General features: G+C 41.2%; 2 protein-coding genes across 8 annotated transcripts in view; one reads left to right on the plus strand and one right to left on the minus strand.

Moving 5' to 3' along the window:
* The first annotated feature begins 453 nt into the window (after positions 1-453).
* znf207a (zinc finger protein 207, a) lies at positions 454-8366 on the plus strand. 5 transcript variants are annotated; one of them, XR_013122533.1, is made up of 13 exons: positions 454-583; positions 1210-1336; positions 1419-1557; positions 1648-1821; positions 2466-2541; positions 2634-2704; positions 2796-2956; positions 3269-3349; positions 4029-4247; positions 4618-4774; positions 4907-5091; positions 5320-5406; positions 6158-8366. XR_013122533.1 is itself a non-coding variant. In XM_076982521.1 (12 exons), the coding sequence occupies exons 1-11, from the start codon at positions 543-545 to the stop codon at positions 5065-5067; spliced, it is 1407 nt and encodes a 468-aa protein (XP_076838636.1). In that variant the 5' UTR covers positions 454-542; the 3' UTR covers positions 5068-5091; positions 5320-8366. The 5 variants fall into 5 exon arrangements, 4 of the variants coding, with proteins under 4 accessions (XP_076838636.1, XP_076838648.1, XP_076838657.1 ...); XM_076982521.1 differs by having other exon boundaries at positions 5320-8366; XM_076982533.1 differs by having other exon boundaries at positions 1648-1773; positions 5320-8366.
* Positions 8367-10445: 2079 nt separating this feature from the next.
* The window catches only part of tnrc6c1 (trinucleotide repeat containing adaptor 6C1), a 44163-nt gene continuing 39873 nt past the window's right edge, over positions 10446-14735 (minus strand). For all 3 annotated transcript variants that reach the window (XM_076982714.1, XM_076982703.1, XM_076982724.1), the window contains one exon: positions 10446-14735. This exon is cut by the window's right edge and continues 1977 nt beyond it. The gene's annotated coding sequence lies outside the window, so the exon portion shown is untranslated.

The raw sequence follows: 14735 nt of genomic DNA on the forward strand, positions 1-14735 counted from the left end.
TTGTTGGTAAATTCATAAATTAGTGAAAACTAGTATTAAGTACACACACACACACACACACACACACACACACACAACAGATAATGTACTGAAGATACAGTTGTCACGTACCTATCCATACGGTGATTTTGCATTTTTTGAGCTACACTAACAAACAGTGAACAAAAACGCAATTGTATACTTGCAACAAAATTAGGCTGTGTGTGTCAATCACCGGACTATACCCAATGTTTTTCCTGGGTAGGTTTTACTCCACGGTTAGACCTCATTCTAGCTGTATATTTATAAACAAATTCTCTCCCAATACTGATGTAGACAAAATGCACAAACACATACTGTAGAAAACGTAACAAAACAAAGGCCGCTGCTGTTATTGAGTGTGTTTTCTCGCCCGTTGTTGCCCACACACTCCGGTCCAGGTAGTGGCGATCACCTGTCTCTGTGTCCATGACGCGCCGCGAGCGCTTCACCTCGGCGCCATTTTGTGTGGTGAGGCCCGGTCCCGCTGTGTGTGTCGGAGACCGAACCGTGTCGCCTTCATCATGGGCAGGAAAAAGAAGAAGCAAATGAAGCCGTGGTGTTGGTATCCTCCACAACGGAGCAAATACTCTCTTTGTTCCCGCGACTAAAGTGAAAACGTTTGTTTAGTCACGTTAGCGGCGTGGGGTCGACAATCCTGTCAACTTGCTAGCTAGCTAGGAATATTCTAGCATAACGGCTAGCTAGCATAATTTACTTAATTTAATTTACTTATTTACTACTAATATTTAATTCCCGCCTTGTCCGTATTGTGTTCGCTGTCTGGTGTAATATTATTTTCAAGAAAAACTGCAGACTGTCAGCTTCGTGAGAGATTATTTAGCTAACCCTAGCCACTTGTCGAACTAGCTTGCTGCACATATTTTATTGTGTGAAGTAGCTAAGATAGCTAGCAAACAGCTAATTACGTTGCTGAGTCATTTCTATGTAACGTTAGCTCACGCTAACTATAACGCAAAACGTATACTTTCTACTGTTACATAGTCTGGTACCTACATTAACTAGCTACGGCAATTAACGACTTATTTCTGTCAAATGGCAGGCTTGCTTAACTAGCTAGCTAGGTAGGTACTGCTAGATACAAGATAAATCTCTTGACAAATCTAACTTGCATTAACCCATCTCACTTCAAGCGAGTATACCCTTAATACCCTTAATGAACACGTACAGGTATTGTAATAGGGATTTTGATGATGAAAAGATTCTCATTCAGCATCAAAAGGCGAAACACTTCAAGTGTCATATATGTCATAAGAAGCTGTATACTGGTCCAGGCCTGGCCATCCATTGTATGCAGGTGAGATATTTTTGCGTTTTTACAAATATGCACTGGATGTTGATTAAAAACCATGATATTGAGTGGCTGTCTGTGTGTTTAGGTTCACAAAGAAACCATTGATGGTGTTCCAAATGCAATACCTGGGAGAACAGACATAGAACTGGAAATTTATGGGATGGAGGGTATTCCAGAGAAGGACATGGAGGAAAGGAGACGTGTGCTTGAGCAGAAAACACAGGGTAAGTTACTCTCTGGTGAAGTGACCGCCTCACTTTTCTGCTCTTTCTCTGCATTAGTTAATGCTTCTCCATACAATTCTTTTGACACAGAAAACCAGAAGAAAAAACAGAACCAGGATGATTCCGACGAGGATGATGATGATGAAGAGGCAGGCCCTTCATTCCAGCAGCCAGCAGCTCAGCCACAGGCTGCTTATGCCCCAATGACGCAGCCAGGTATGGCCCCACTTCCAACACCGGGGATACCACCTGGGACCTACTCAGGTGAGCTGGAACTCAAGCTGGTAAACAGAAGTTATGAAATGTGTCATTGCAATTGTCAGTTTGATATTTAAAGTGATTCTCAAAGTTAAGGAGTCACGTAAGGTTAAATGCTGTTAATTCATTCCTGAGAGTGTTGTATTTATTCACACCATTTTGTCATGTTTGTTATATTAATCAAGTAGTTCAGGAAAGATTTTCATAGATGATCTTGATTTTACTTGTTTTTAATTTTACTTATTTTTTACACAAATTGCATTTCATAATTTGTCATAATGAAAATGTGGTTTAAGGCCTCTTTCCATCCAGGCATGTTTCTGGCTAGAAAGGCTGACAGGCCAACAATTTCACAAAATTCTCCAGTATACTGAAAAGATTATATACTTGTCGGGGGGGGGGGGGGGGGGGGGGGGGGGGGTAAATTAATTTGGTAATTTTCTTTGTGGTTAATTTTCTTTTCCTAACAATAATAATAATTAATGCGGTTGTTTACCTGGTGCTAAAGCTAATTATCATTAATACTGCGCAAGAGCATTTGGACATAAAAAAAAAGTTCTCTCTTTTTGATTTTGGCAAATCTAGAAAAGAACATGCTGTGTTTTTATTTGACATGGTATCAGAGTTGTTTTATTTTGTTGTCTTTTTAGGAATGCCTCCGATGATGCCTGGTGTGCCTCCTATGATGCCAGGGATGCCACCAGTCATGCCTGGAATGCCACCTGGGTAAGGATTTTTTTCGGAGCCCTGCTATAGTTGCATAATATGGCTGTGTGCCATGTAATGCGAAGCACTGACTCTATTCTCTCTAAACTCAGTATGATGGCAATGGGTGGCATGATGCCACCTGGACCAGGAATGCCTCCCATGATGCCAGGCCTGCCACCAGGTACAGCAGCCGCATTACTGACCACTGTAGAGTGTGTTCTAAAGTTTAGTGGTCGTGTGAGACGCGGCTGATCGTTTGTTACCACCAACAGGCATGCCTCCACCTATGGGCCATCGTCCAGGTGTGAACCACCTGCCCCAGGCTCCTGCCGCCACACCCCCAGGCATAATGCCCCGAGCAGCCACGCCCGCAGCCACGGTGGCCGCACCACAGCCTGCCGTAACCAAGCCCTTGTTCCCCAGCGCAGGACAGGTGCGCACGCCCCTTCCCCTCCTCATTTTAAACCTACCATAGCTATTACGGCTTACCGCAAGATTACAATGGGTTATTTTAATAGACGATTGATTTTGTAATTAGCTTGCATCATTGAACATTGCAGTGAAAACTGGTGACATGTCGACTAAGATTAATTAACATATTCACTGATAGCCAGTATTTTCAGGGCCATATTTAGCACTTTTAAAGCGCGTTAGTTGACGTATCGTAAGCGTACCTGATTTGCAGGCGTGAGCAGCGTGTGATGGAGGGATTTTGCTCTTTGCTCTCTCTCTCTCCGTGCTGCAGATGGGGACCCTAGCTCCCAGCACTAGCTCAGCCTCCTCCGGTGTGGACACTTTGTCAGCACCCTCTAAACCGCTGTCGCAAGTACGCAGCAGCCTGCTGACCTAGTCAAACTAGGCCTTTGCTGAACTTTCAGTGGCATGCAGCAGATATACCTCGCTGGTCCATTTGAATTTCAGGGGGAATGTGTGTGTAGTTTTTTTATTTTCATTATTTTTTTTAGGGTGGCTTTATAAGCGTTTGTCATTCTAAATGTAATTTCTTCCAGCATTGCATTGACCTAATGCATATGCTCCCAAGTTGTATCAATTATCTCACATGCCTCTACAGTCATCAGTGAGAACCACTCATTATGTGGTGCTCAAACCTGCAGTTCCTGAAGTTTTTTGATGAATGCCAAGCAAGCATGTACATCCCAGCTACTGAAGTGCTGTCCGTGAGGGTCACAGCATTCCATAAATTAGAGTTTTTCCTGCTATAAAACTAGTCAATAAAGTAATAATGAAGCAGTTTGGGAGTTTAACCAGCTGTTGAGTGTGACCCTCCAAGGCCAGATGTGAGTAATGGGTGGACATGTTTGCACTATTGGATAGAGCTTCGCTCGGCTCATTTGTTTTGCTCAAGCCTGCATGTCTACTGTAGTTGTTGACTTTCCTAATTTTAATGACAAAAGTTCTGTACTGTTGAACTGGGTTCAAATGAAGCCTTTGTGGCTATACACACACAATGTTTATGGCTCATTTGGACTCCTGCATGTGTCCAGGCTCAGCAGGGTGTGTCGGGGGCAGTAGCAGGTCCTTCTGTCCCGTCCTCTGCTGCTCCCAAAGCCACATTCCCAGCCTACAGCCAGCCCACGGCCCCTGCTGCCAACACTGGCAGCGCTGTGGCCAAACCTGCCACCCCTGTCACAAGTAAGCCTGCCACCCTCACCACTACCAGTGCAAGCAGTAAGTTGATGCACCCTGATGAGGATATCTCTCTGGTAAGTGTACAGATTTAAAGATCTGTTCTACTGAAGTAAGTAATAAGGCCAGAATGTTTGTTGGGTTAGCTACGTTAAGCTGCGGTTTAAGTTGAATGCTCAGTTTTATCCTTGTATACTACAGGGTTTCTTTTTTTAAGCTTTGTTTAATGCTCACTGTTATTTTTTTGTTGAGATTATTTTTTTAATTGTTTTCATTTGATGCAAATGACATGTGAGACTGTCTACTAATAATAATAATTAGTTTGAATTATCCAGTGTGTATACAGTGAGGTAAAATCATCCTGTCTTGTCTAACTGCCCATTTTCTGCCCCTTTTGTGTGTGTGTGTGTGTGTGTGTGTGTGTGTGTGTGTGTGTGTGTGTGTTAGGAGGAACTACGTGCTCAACTCCCTCGCTATCAGTATAAGCTGGCCAGCACAGGGCAAGCCCACATCAGCGCCCCTGCTGTGGGAACTCTGGGAGCTGGGGTGCCTCCTCAACAAGGTGTTCCTTCACAGCAGCCAGCAGTCAGGCATTCCCTACACGGTACAGTGCCTTAGTTATTTCTCATCATTGGTATCTAATCAGAATTAAGACCTGAATATTGTTTATTAATATTGAATATTGAAACCTGTTTTGTTTCGTGGTCCACCTGTCTGATTGTTGCGTTTTCCTCAGGGCCGTATGGTGCCCCACCTCAAGCTGTGCCTGGCTATGTGCCGGGCGGGATGCCTCCATATGGTCAAGGCCCCCCAATGGTTCCTCCTTACCAGGGAGCTCCTCCAAGGCCCCCCATGGCCATGAGACCTCCTGTAATGTCCCAGGGAGGCCGATATTGAAGCTCCACGACTGGTCTTCAATAGGTTTGGTCATTCAACCATTTTCTCCTCTAGTGGTGTTCTTTAAAAAGCCAAATCAATTAAGACTAATGTTATTCAGCTCGTCTAATGCGAGAAAAAACCCCCACAAAAACAAACAAACAAAACTGGTTTACGCATGGGACTTTAAATTTTACATAAGGGTTTTTATTTGGACCTGTGAGATGTTACCGGTTATACAGTGTGGCTTTTTTTCCTCCCCGTTCCGTTTAGGTTTTTAGAAGTGAAGTTTAGTAAATATGGTTCGTAATAATTTGAAGCGGCTGGAGTAACGTGAACAGTACAGCACCTTTTATCAAGGCAAGTCTTCGTAAACATACTACTGTACTAAACGAGTGAGGCCTTCACAGCACCTTTGGGTGCTGTTGGACTTCATGTCCCCAGCTTTGCTTGGTGAGGGCTTCAGTTAGCAAGAACTGTTTTTGTATGCCTGCATAACCTCATCTGCATAGGAAATCACACAAATAGCTAATGTGAACCATGTCTGTATTGTAATTATGCAAACTGTAATAAACTGTGTTGAAAACTTAAGACTGTTTCTTCATGACAGAGGGAAGGACCTCTCTCCAAAAAGGTTTGTACTGAAAACCAGTGCGTGATTGCAATTATGTATGCAGTTTCCAAGGCATTTTGGGTCATAAATGTGATACCATGATGCAGGGCAGGTTTTTGGACGTTTTCTATTTTTACGTTAACCTAGTCATCCACATTCATTATACATCGCCCCCTTGAATGGTTTTTTGTGAAAACCTAATTTTAAGGAGGAAAACTTGACGTCAAGGAGGACATTTAGGAATTTGGATGGCTCCTATCACCATTACAATCAATGTTGTTGTGGTTACTGAAGAAGAGAAACTTCTGAAGCTACACTCATTAGGGAAAAGGGAAGACCCGTGTGTATAAACGCAGTGACATTCCAACCAACCGTGTTGGGAGGTTGACATCGCTGTGGTGAAAGAGCCATGTAACTTTGTGATTTGAAACAGCAGTGCTTTGGCTCCAAGTGACTGTGCGTGTTGTGCTAAACTGAGGATCTCTCTTCTTCCTGTAGCGATGCCATGGGACCGGCTGAGGTAGAGTCTCACTGGTGCCCTGTACAGGCTGAGGCAAGTCTTACATTTTCTCTCTTTAATTCCATACAGGGGGCCCTCACAGTCTTATGGCTGTTGGATTCCAATGTCCCCAAACTTGCAGCAAGTTTGGTGATGGCCCCTGTTCTTATTCACTTTAGGGACGTTATAATACTAACCTATTCTGCGTTTGCTTCCAAAGCGTTACAGCACTACACCGTGCATGTCGTCAAATGTACTGTGCAGACTTGTTCTTTCCTCAGAGATGGTTGTGGTTTTTAGGGTTCAGAGTTCAAATACACAGTAGCTGTATTTGAAGTAGGCATCTGCTATTCCGCTGGTCAGAAACCAGAGGCTGCCCGTTACACGTCTCTGAGCTCTGGTATATTGCAGGAGTTGCCTAATGGTACTCTAGAATAGATTGCAATCATAAGGTTTTAGTTAGCTGTTGTACTTTAGGCAGTCGCTTTTAAAATTAAAAAAGGCAACTGCAGAGAAGGAATTCTCTTTCACAAACTGAGCTTATCTGGTTAGTTCATATGGCACATTTTATTTTCATTATATTTCTTAGCTGTTCTTTCTGCTTCTGTTGAAATCAGCATTATGTCCTGTTTTGTTACGAGGCTGTGCTGTCACATTTTATCTGAATCTTTATTCTCTCATTCTTTAAATTGCATTGAATGCTTTTTTCTAAGGTTAGTTTTGTGCTATAGTGTATATTGCTTGTACGTCTACTATAATACTATGTCAGTTACTTTGGTAATGAACACTAGTGCAAGTGTATGCTATTAGGGTCACTACACACTTTATTCTGTAATGATTCCCCCCTTGCTTGTTCAGCAGAGCATTTCTCATTGCTAAATAACTATCGTAACACTCCAAACACCCCTGATTTGGGCAGATAATGTTATAAGCTGGCCTTGGGTTTTGATATCTTAATTACACACAAGTGCAGTGTTGAGCACACAAAGCTCTGTGTGAATATCTTGGTGGATTATCCCTCGCCTTTACAAATGTTGTCTGTTATTGTCTTCCTGCATTGTTAAGAATGTGCAAAGATACAGAAAGTACAGAAATACTACATTAGCAGAACCCATTAACTATAGAAGCTCTGTTGTGTATATATAATTGTATCACAGAAAAATGCACATGCAATTTTGTGTCTTAAAGTTTATAAAAATCCACATTTTAAAGTTATTGGGTTACATTTGCCATCAGAATGACACCTTCCATCTTAAATAAGAGGTAAGCACATCTACTGTGTGTTTGCAGTGTTTGGGTGTCTAATGACGGAAATGGGGAAACTTTGCCCTTTTGGTTGCTACATGTACAGCAGTGATTCACAAACCAGTACAGGCACTTTTTCCCACCAACCCGGCTCTCAGCTGCTGTGTACTAGGTGTTCAGTGTTCTTAACTGCTAAGTTCTGGCATACTGGGAGGTGAGTGGGTGCAGAAATGTGGAGTTGAGGGTTCAGAGGACTGGCTCCAGAAACACCGTCATACAGCACGTCGTAGTGATGGTACGTTCAGGTAAATTAAACACTTGTATGAAACTGGCTTTAACTACTCCCATCACATATTGCTAAATCTAGCACAAATTTGTATTTTTACCTCTTTGGCTCAATGCCAAATACTCCCAATTAGGAATTTAAGTTTATAACTAGTTTATAACTGTAAACACTTGTTTCTGCCGTTGATCTTTCATAAAGGGTTTAATATTTTCAAAATGTGTTCAGTGCACTGAATGCCGATGTCAGTGTGAACATGTAGCAAACTGGTGGGTAGTAATGAAGAAGAAGCAGCTGATGAACTGCTTTTTTGGGGGGGAGTTGGCCTTAAGTTAGTTAAAATCACTGAATGCATAACCAGTAGAGGGCACCACAAAGTACCGATTTTTCCTCAATAAATAAAATGCACAAAAGAAACATTGTGTTTGTTTTCTGACTAATCATTTGTATTTATTTCAGTATTAACTAAGTGTTCAAGGTATAGTTTAACTTTGTTAAAGTGTAACTTGGTTTAGCTTCAAGGACATTTGATGACACACAATTGGTGGTTTACCACTTTATGTGGATTTTAGTGGAGTAAACATTAGGTAACTCTTCAGTCAGTCACCTTTGTCACATGCATTTGTCACAGCATTTTAAGTTCTCTCAAGCTACAAATAAAAATATTTACCTGAACTCAATTGAGATCTATTTGACCAAAGACTTTTTATTTTACTCGGTTTATAATTTGGCTTGTTGCAGCAAATTCACTGGCTTCTGACTGACATCTTAAAGGGATGATAATTTCCACTTTCATCAAATGTTTTACATTTTGAATTCATTATCATGTCTTCCTGGGAATACCAAGGATTAGCCCTTAAGTGAAAGATTGAATATAAACAAAGTAAGTTTAGTGAAAGTGAAGTAGAACAATTGGATTATGATAAACTTCTTTCAAATCCTGATTGGTTATATGCACTAACAATAGCTGTGAATGTGTTGGGGTTACTCGTAAAATTTAAATAGGCAAGTATTACTAGAAGTAAGCAAATAAGTGTATTCAAGCCAAGAAATTTCAGAGGAATCACTTTTTATGTAGGTTTCTTTAGATTTGGTTGAAGGCATAAAAGCAATCAGTAACCATCTCGTGTGAATTAAACCAAGGAAAAGCTAGTCCAACTGCCTTGTACATTTCTTAAAAACCTGCTTGGTGAAAAGATGTGGTGGACGAAAATTTAACTGGAGCTCATTGATCATTAAGGACTGATCTCAGTGATAATTCAATCAACTTTACATTCTTAAACCCAAGATACAGTTACAGGCATGTATAGCTGCAAGTTCATTGCTATTACAACTTCAAGTGATAATTTGTGCCAGAATGTTCTGGACATTGGAACTAATGAAGCTACATATATTATCATCATAGAACCCCAAATGATTATTTCCTATTTATGAACAAATTAATGCAGCATGTGAATCCTAAGCCTATTACCTGGTCCATCCATCTACAAAGAATCCTGTGTTCTTGTTCCTAGTGGAGAGAGGGGGGGGGGGGGGGGGACAATCATATACAAATTTAGATTTAATTTTTCTAGGAATTGTCTAATTTGTATAATATAAATTATATAATATGTTGATTATATAAAATGGTGTATAATTGTGAAAGACAAAGTTTTGGTTATGTATGCATTTATCTAAATATACTTAATGTATAGATGCTATTTGATTTTCATTAATGGATCAATAAATGAGAAAGGTTTGTCTTATGTTAATGTTTCTGGAGCTGCTCAAATACAGTCTAAACACTGTCTAAACACCGTCTTCAAAAGGTTTCAAATATAACCTGTAATAATTTGAACAGTGAACAGTTAAGAACATCATAACACTTCCACAACAAAGTTCTTACAGCCAAGAAAAAAAGCAATTTAATAGTTTGAAAGAAGCTCCATAGTTCATGAAAATTTTTTTCGGTGCATGTCATCAACAATCACATTCTAGAATGAGGAGAGAGGAAAAACAAAAACATTTAACAGCCACTGACATTTGAGAATCTCAGTACAGGCATGTTCCTTAATATTGTAAATCAAAAGGCAAAAGCAACCCAACCCCCAACCCACCCTCAACCCCAACATACAAACACACAAAAGATACACACACACACACACCCTCGTCACGGGCTACAAAAAAACCCACAGTGCTTTAGAATGAGACGCTCATTGGTTTAGGAATACACAGCATGGCAAAGTACTGTAATATAAGATTAATTTAAAAAAATGGAGATAGTACTAGTGTGGGGGAAGGAGGCAACAAATTTAAGAGTACAATGGAAGGACACCCCAAAAATAACTTCCCACACCCCATGAGACATGGGTCACAGAGGGTTTCACACCCTTACACCCCACTTGTGCATAGATCATGATCCTCACAAAACCAGCTATCTTTCGATCCTTCAAACAGATGCAGAAATGCTTGTATACATTTTTCCTTGCGTAATACCCGCCACAAGAGAGAGAATGACAGAAAGGAAAGTAATAGTAATGCACAATGCTCCTGATTCCAACAGGAAGGGACCTCATGTAAGAAAATACAATAAAGATTAAAACATACAGCACTCGTATGTTATTTCACTGTCTTTTGAACAATCAAAATCATTGATCATTTTGTTTAAAATGTAAAGCAATTTTAATATATAGATTTATATATAAAGCACTCCATTTTTAAAGTTCATTTAGAGTCCATTATTTGGTAAATATGTAACTGCTACGGATTTAGAAACAAAGGTATGTTTCTTCTTCTGAAATCCATAACCTTCAGTGCTTAATTTTCTTAATCCTTTTTTTTTTTCATAAAAATGAACATTACAATGGCGTGGAGTTGGTACTCTGGAACCCTTGCCTTCCTGAGACATAATCCACTTTTTCACGTGTGTGCAAGATAGTGAGCAATTATATGTTTTTTTTCTCACAAAGGAAAAACATACAGGCTTCAATAGTCCATGAAATCAACATTGACAACATAGAAGTCAAAAAAGTGAAAAAACAACATGACAACACTGATCGATCCCAGAGTTCTGCAAGTAGCACAATAATCTTCATTCTGTAAAGTGTGTTTGTTATTCATGATGGAAGTATTTGTCCTTCGTGGTTTTTTTTTTTGTCATTTTTCTTTCTTTTTTTTTTTTTAAACATTCCCACAGTAATTACCATTTCCTTGAACTTCAGAAAAAAATGAAATGCTTGTAAACTGTTGGTGGCCTTTCAAAGAAAACAAGATACAGAGATATAGAACAAAACTAAATAAAAAAGCAATTTAACCAATAAGGTAGGCACCTCTTGTAACAAATTCTTCTATAGATGTCTTTCCACTTACAAGATTACAAGTCCCTCTAAACCACTCTATGGCCACAGTTTTCATTGTTTATCTACTTTATTTTTATTATTGTTATCACTTAGTTTTTTTTTGTTGCTTTTTTGTATTTTGCATTTTTTTTCCTGTTTATAATCTGGAAAAATGGTGCAATACTCATAGTAATCCTTTTCTTTTTCCATGGATTATTCCACAATAAAAGCCACTATAAGGTAGATAATCATATTACATATAAAAAAAAGAGACACATTATTTTTTCCTCAATAAATCCTTGAGTAAACATTAACACATGAATTGTCACCGTATCCCTCAGTATTTTATGTTGTACGATTAGCTGAAAGAGGGGAGGCAGACACTCAGTGCAACGCTAGAAGCTAATAACTTCACTACTGACTTGCAAACAGAAACAAATGAAAAACTCCATATAGTGAATGAAGCCAAAAGGTGGGAACTAACCCGCTGTAAGCACACACCCATTTCAAGGGTCGCCCACTCACACAGATTAACACAGTCATCCGTCCATCATACAGTACACGCAGTCTTGTGCAAACACTCACATACATTAGATGTCACTTTGCGTTTTTTTTTCTTTTCACTTTTTTTTGTCAAACAGCTGTTTATAGTTCATTCTGAACTGATGTTATCAAAAAGCTTGGAAGTGTATGAATGACAAAATTATTACAAAAAGTTTCACATTACATTATTGGCGCTTCTTATCATTCAAGTATTTGTATTTCTTTCATTTTGTATAATTTTGATATGTTTAAACTTTTTTAAATCTGGGTACACAGAGAAAGACATAGGAATTGGGGTTTAAATCCAGGCCTGGGAGAGTAACTTGGAGAGGTAAGTGGAGAGAGAGGGAGAGAGAGAGAGAGAGAGATAGAGAACCAGTCATATACATACATAGGCATGTGCACGTATATCAACCAGCATGTGCATATTCTTCCCAGGACCTCTGAAAGGGTTGGATTTTCTTTGCACTCCTCCCCCCAACCCAAGAACTGCATTCTTATACATGATTGAGAAGCAATGTTTTTTTTCTACTTTTAAGTAACATTGCAACCTTTCTGTTAGAGAAAGTTGGGTAGAGGAAGCTTTAGTCCTGAAACCCAGGACGTCCATGGTGGACGGGACACGTTGGTGAGCTACAGAAAGACTGAGCCTTTCCGGAGGGATCTAGCAGATTTAACCTTTCTGGAGGGATCTAGCGGCTTGGTGTTCTGGTGGCTTTGTGTACAGCTTAAATCAAGGCAGTTAAGAGGGGTGTTAAAAAACGTAAATAGAATTAAAAACAAAAGGCAGGCAATAGTGATTGTTATTAGTGTCGCTTGACTGAGTTAAACAAAGTGTTTTCAGGCCTTTGCCCCTATTAAGACTTGGTACCAACTCCTGTAACTCCCCTGGTAGAACAAGGAGATCAAAGTGCCAGCAACACCAAGGTCATGGGTGTGATGCCCACCAATCATACGGTCACATACTCATAAATATGCAAATGTGTCTGCCAAATGCTGAAAATGTAAATGTACCAACTCTTGTGCCCCTGTCCTTATGAAATAGGCCCTTACGGACCTGGACCTGTAAAACTACACTGCTTTAGCACCCTACATTTGGGTCAGGACAGAACTGAAGAGCATCCCCAGAGTCACTCTTTTGCTGCTTTGGGGTATAGAAGGCTTACAGCACGAAACACTGCAGCCAGGAGTGCACTATATGTTCTAATCATTTAAGAAATACAAGACAAATCAAATAGACATTTTTTTTTTCTTTCTTTTACTTTTTTTGGTTAAATCGATGATGTACCCAGCACGAAGCATCTACAGTGCACCTCTGCGTTCTGGAATCTCCGTTTAGGACTCAGCAGTGTTTCCAGTGAACTGCTGATACCTGGGACAAGGTGCCACCTCTACACCTTCATGCCAGCCTGCGGTCCACCTCCCCATCACCAACCACATCCGTTTCCTTCTGAAAAATGACTGGGTGGACAACATTTAAGGAGCAATCAAACGCAGAGATGTGGAGTGTTACAGTTCATAGTTCTTAAGCAGAACGGCAAAAAAAAAAAAAAAAAAAAAAAACCTAGCACAGCCCCCCAAAAACAAATAAACAAAAGAAAAACGAACCCTAACAAACCTGTCGTTGCTCGCTCTACTTGTACACCTCTGCCACTTCGCTCGCCTTCCACGGACTCTAGAATCTCAACATTAGTGACATCCAGAACGCAAAGAACAAGACGTGCTCACCCTCTCCTCAAAGGTAAAAGTAAGCGTCGGTGTCTCTGAGCCTGCCCTGAGATTGCATGTATAGTGTAAGAGATGGTTCAGAGAGTAAACAAGGTCCGGACGCTAAACGCAGAGCCAGACACAGCTGGACAGTTATGAACCTGCGTTCAACAGTGGAGGCCTCAGAAACAAGATGCTGCCTGCGCAAAGCACCGAGACCAGAGAGCTCAAGCGGAACAGCAGGAAGAGGCGGACTGGGTGGGAGGGGACAGCCGTGAACACGCCCCTCTCCGGCGGTGTTTGCATAGAAGAAGAGAGCAGAGTCTCCATTATCTTTTGCTTTTATTACTGTGACGAGAGGTGGCAGAGAGTGTGTTGGAGTATTGTGGCCTGCGTCTTCAGTTGTGGTGACGTTACACCATTGTTCACAGGCCTGTGGGAAGAGGGACATGTCCAAAGACAGACATGGGGACAGAGAGAGAGAGATGGGTGGACAGGAACAGGGACGGATGGGAGGAGGTAGAGAGGGAGATATGGGGGGGGGCAGAGAGGCAGGCTGAGCATGTCTAATACTTCCACCTAGTTCCCCATTCCAGTACGGCTTGACCCTAAACTCAGTCCATTCATAAGTCATAAACCCCCCAAATAAAAAAAAAAAAAAAACAAACAACCCATATCACAAAGCCTCCATCATTCTGGACCAGCGTGAGCAGCTGATGTGGCATAGCGACGTGAGCTAATGCAAGCGGAGATGCTCCTCAACATCAGAGTGTTTCTGCACATGTGCAGTGAAAGGGGCTGGTGAGAGCAGCTACCGTAAAGACCACTGCATGGACACACACACACACACATACGTACACGCGCGCACACACGCACGCACAGAGCGCAAAATAATATCAACAACATTATTAACAACAGCAATGTTGATCAAAGTAACAACACTGGCAATTCCAGACAGGAAGAAAAGAACAATGGGAAAGAAAACAAAACAGTAATAAAAACGACGATCTTGTCCACTTCCAGCTAAAGTGATCTTTGCATGAGAAGAGAGAGTTTTAAGAGTGAACTTGAGAGACGAGGTCGGGTGCTGGCGCAGTAGTACTGGCGGGCCAGTTCCCGAGGAGCTGCCGATCTGGGCCGGGCCGGGCCGGGCAGTTCCTGGTCTGCACTGGCGACTGGCGCCCCCGCCTGGCACAGCGGCGTCAGAGGCAGAGCCAGAGTCAGCGTGGGCACCTGGGGCACCACAGCAGATAGGCACTCAGCGGCCACACCTCTCCAGGAAGGCGGGGCGGCCTGGCACGGGGCCCGCGGGATCCGTTACCACGTTACGACATGACGACACGCCTACCGTTCTCCACACCAAAAAGGCTAACAATTCTGGAGTACTGTAACAGTGATATTTACTTTGATATATAGTTCAAAGAAAACGTGAATGCTTCAAAATCAGTCTTACTTGGTTTTTTTGTTTGTTTGTTTTGTTTT

Source organism: Brachyhypopomus gauderio, chromosome 2, assembly GCF_052324685.1.
Source record: "Brachyhypopomus gauderio isolate BG-103 chromosome 2, BGAUD_0.2, whole genome shotgun sequence".
NCBI lineage: Eukaryota > Metazoa > Chordata > Actinopteri > Gymnotiformes > Hypopomidae > Brachyhypopomus > Brachyhypopomus gauderio.

Excerpts from the sequence above, each read along its gene's own strand:
- znf207a (XM_076982521.1), top strand. The coding sequence starts at position 543 with ATGGGCAGGAAAAAGAAGAAGCAAATGAAGCCGTGGTGTTG. Across the intron at positions 584-1,209 it reads CAAATGAAGCCGTGGTGTTG|GTATTGTAATAGGGATTTTG; the intron begins GTATCCTCCACA and ends GAACACGTACAG. Across the intron at positions 4,775-4,906 it reads AGTCAGGCATTCCCTACACG|GGCCGTATGGTGCCCCACCT; the intron begins GTACAGTGCCTT and ends CGTTTTCCTCAG.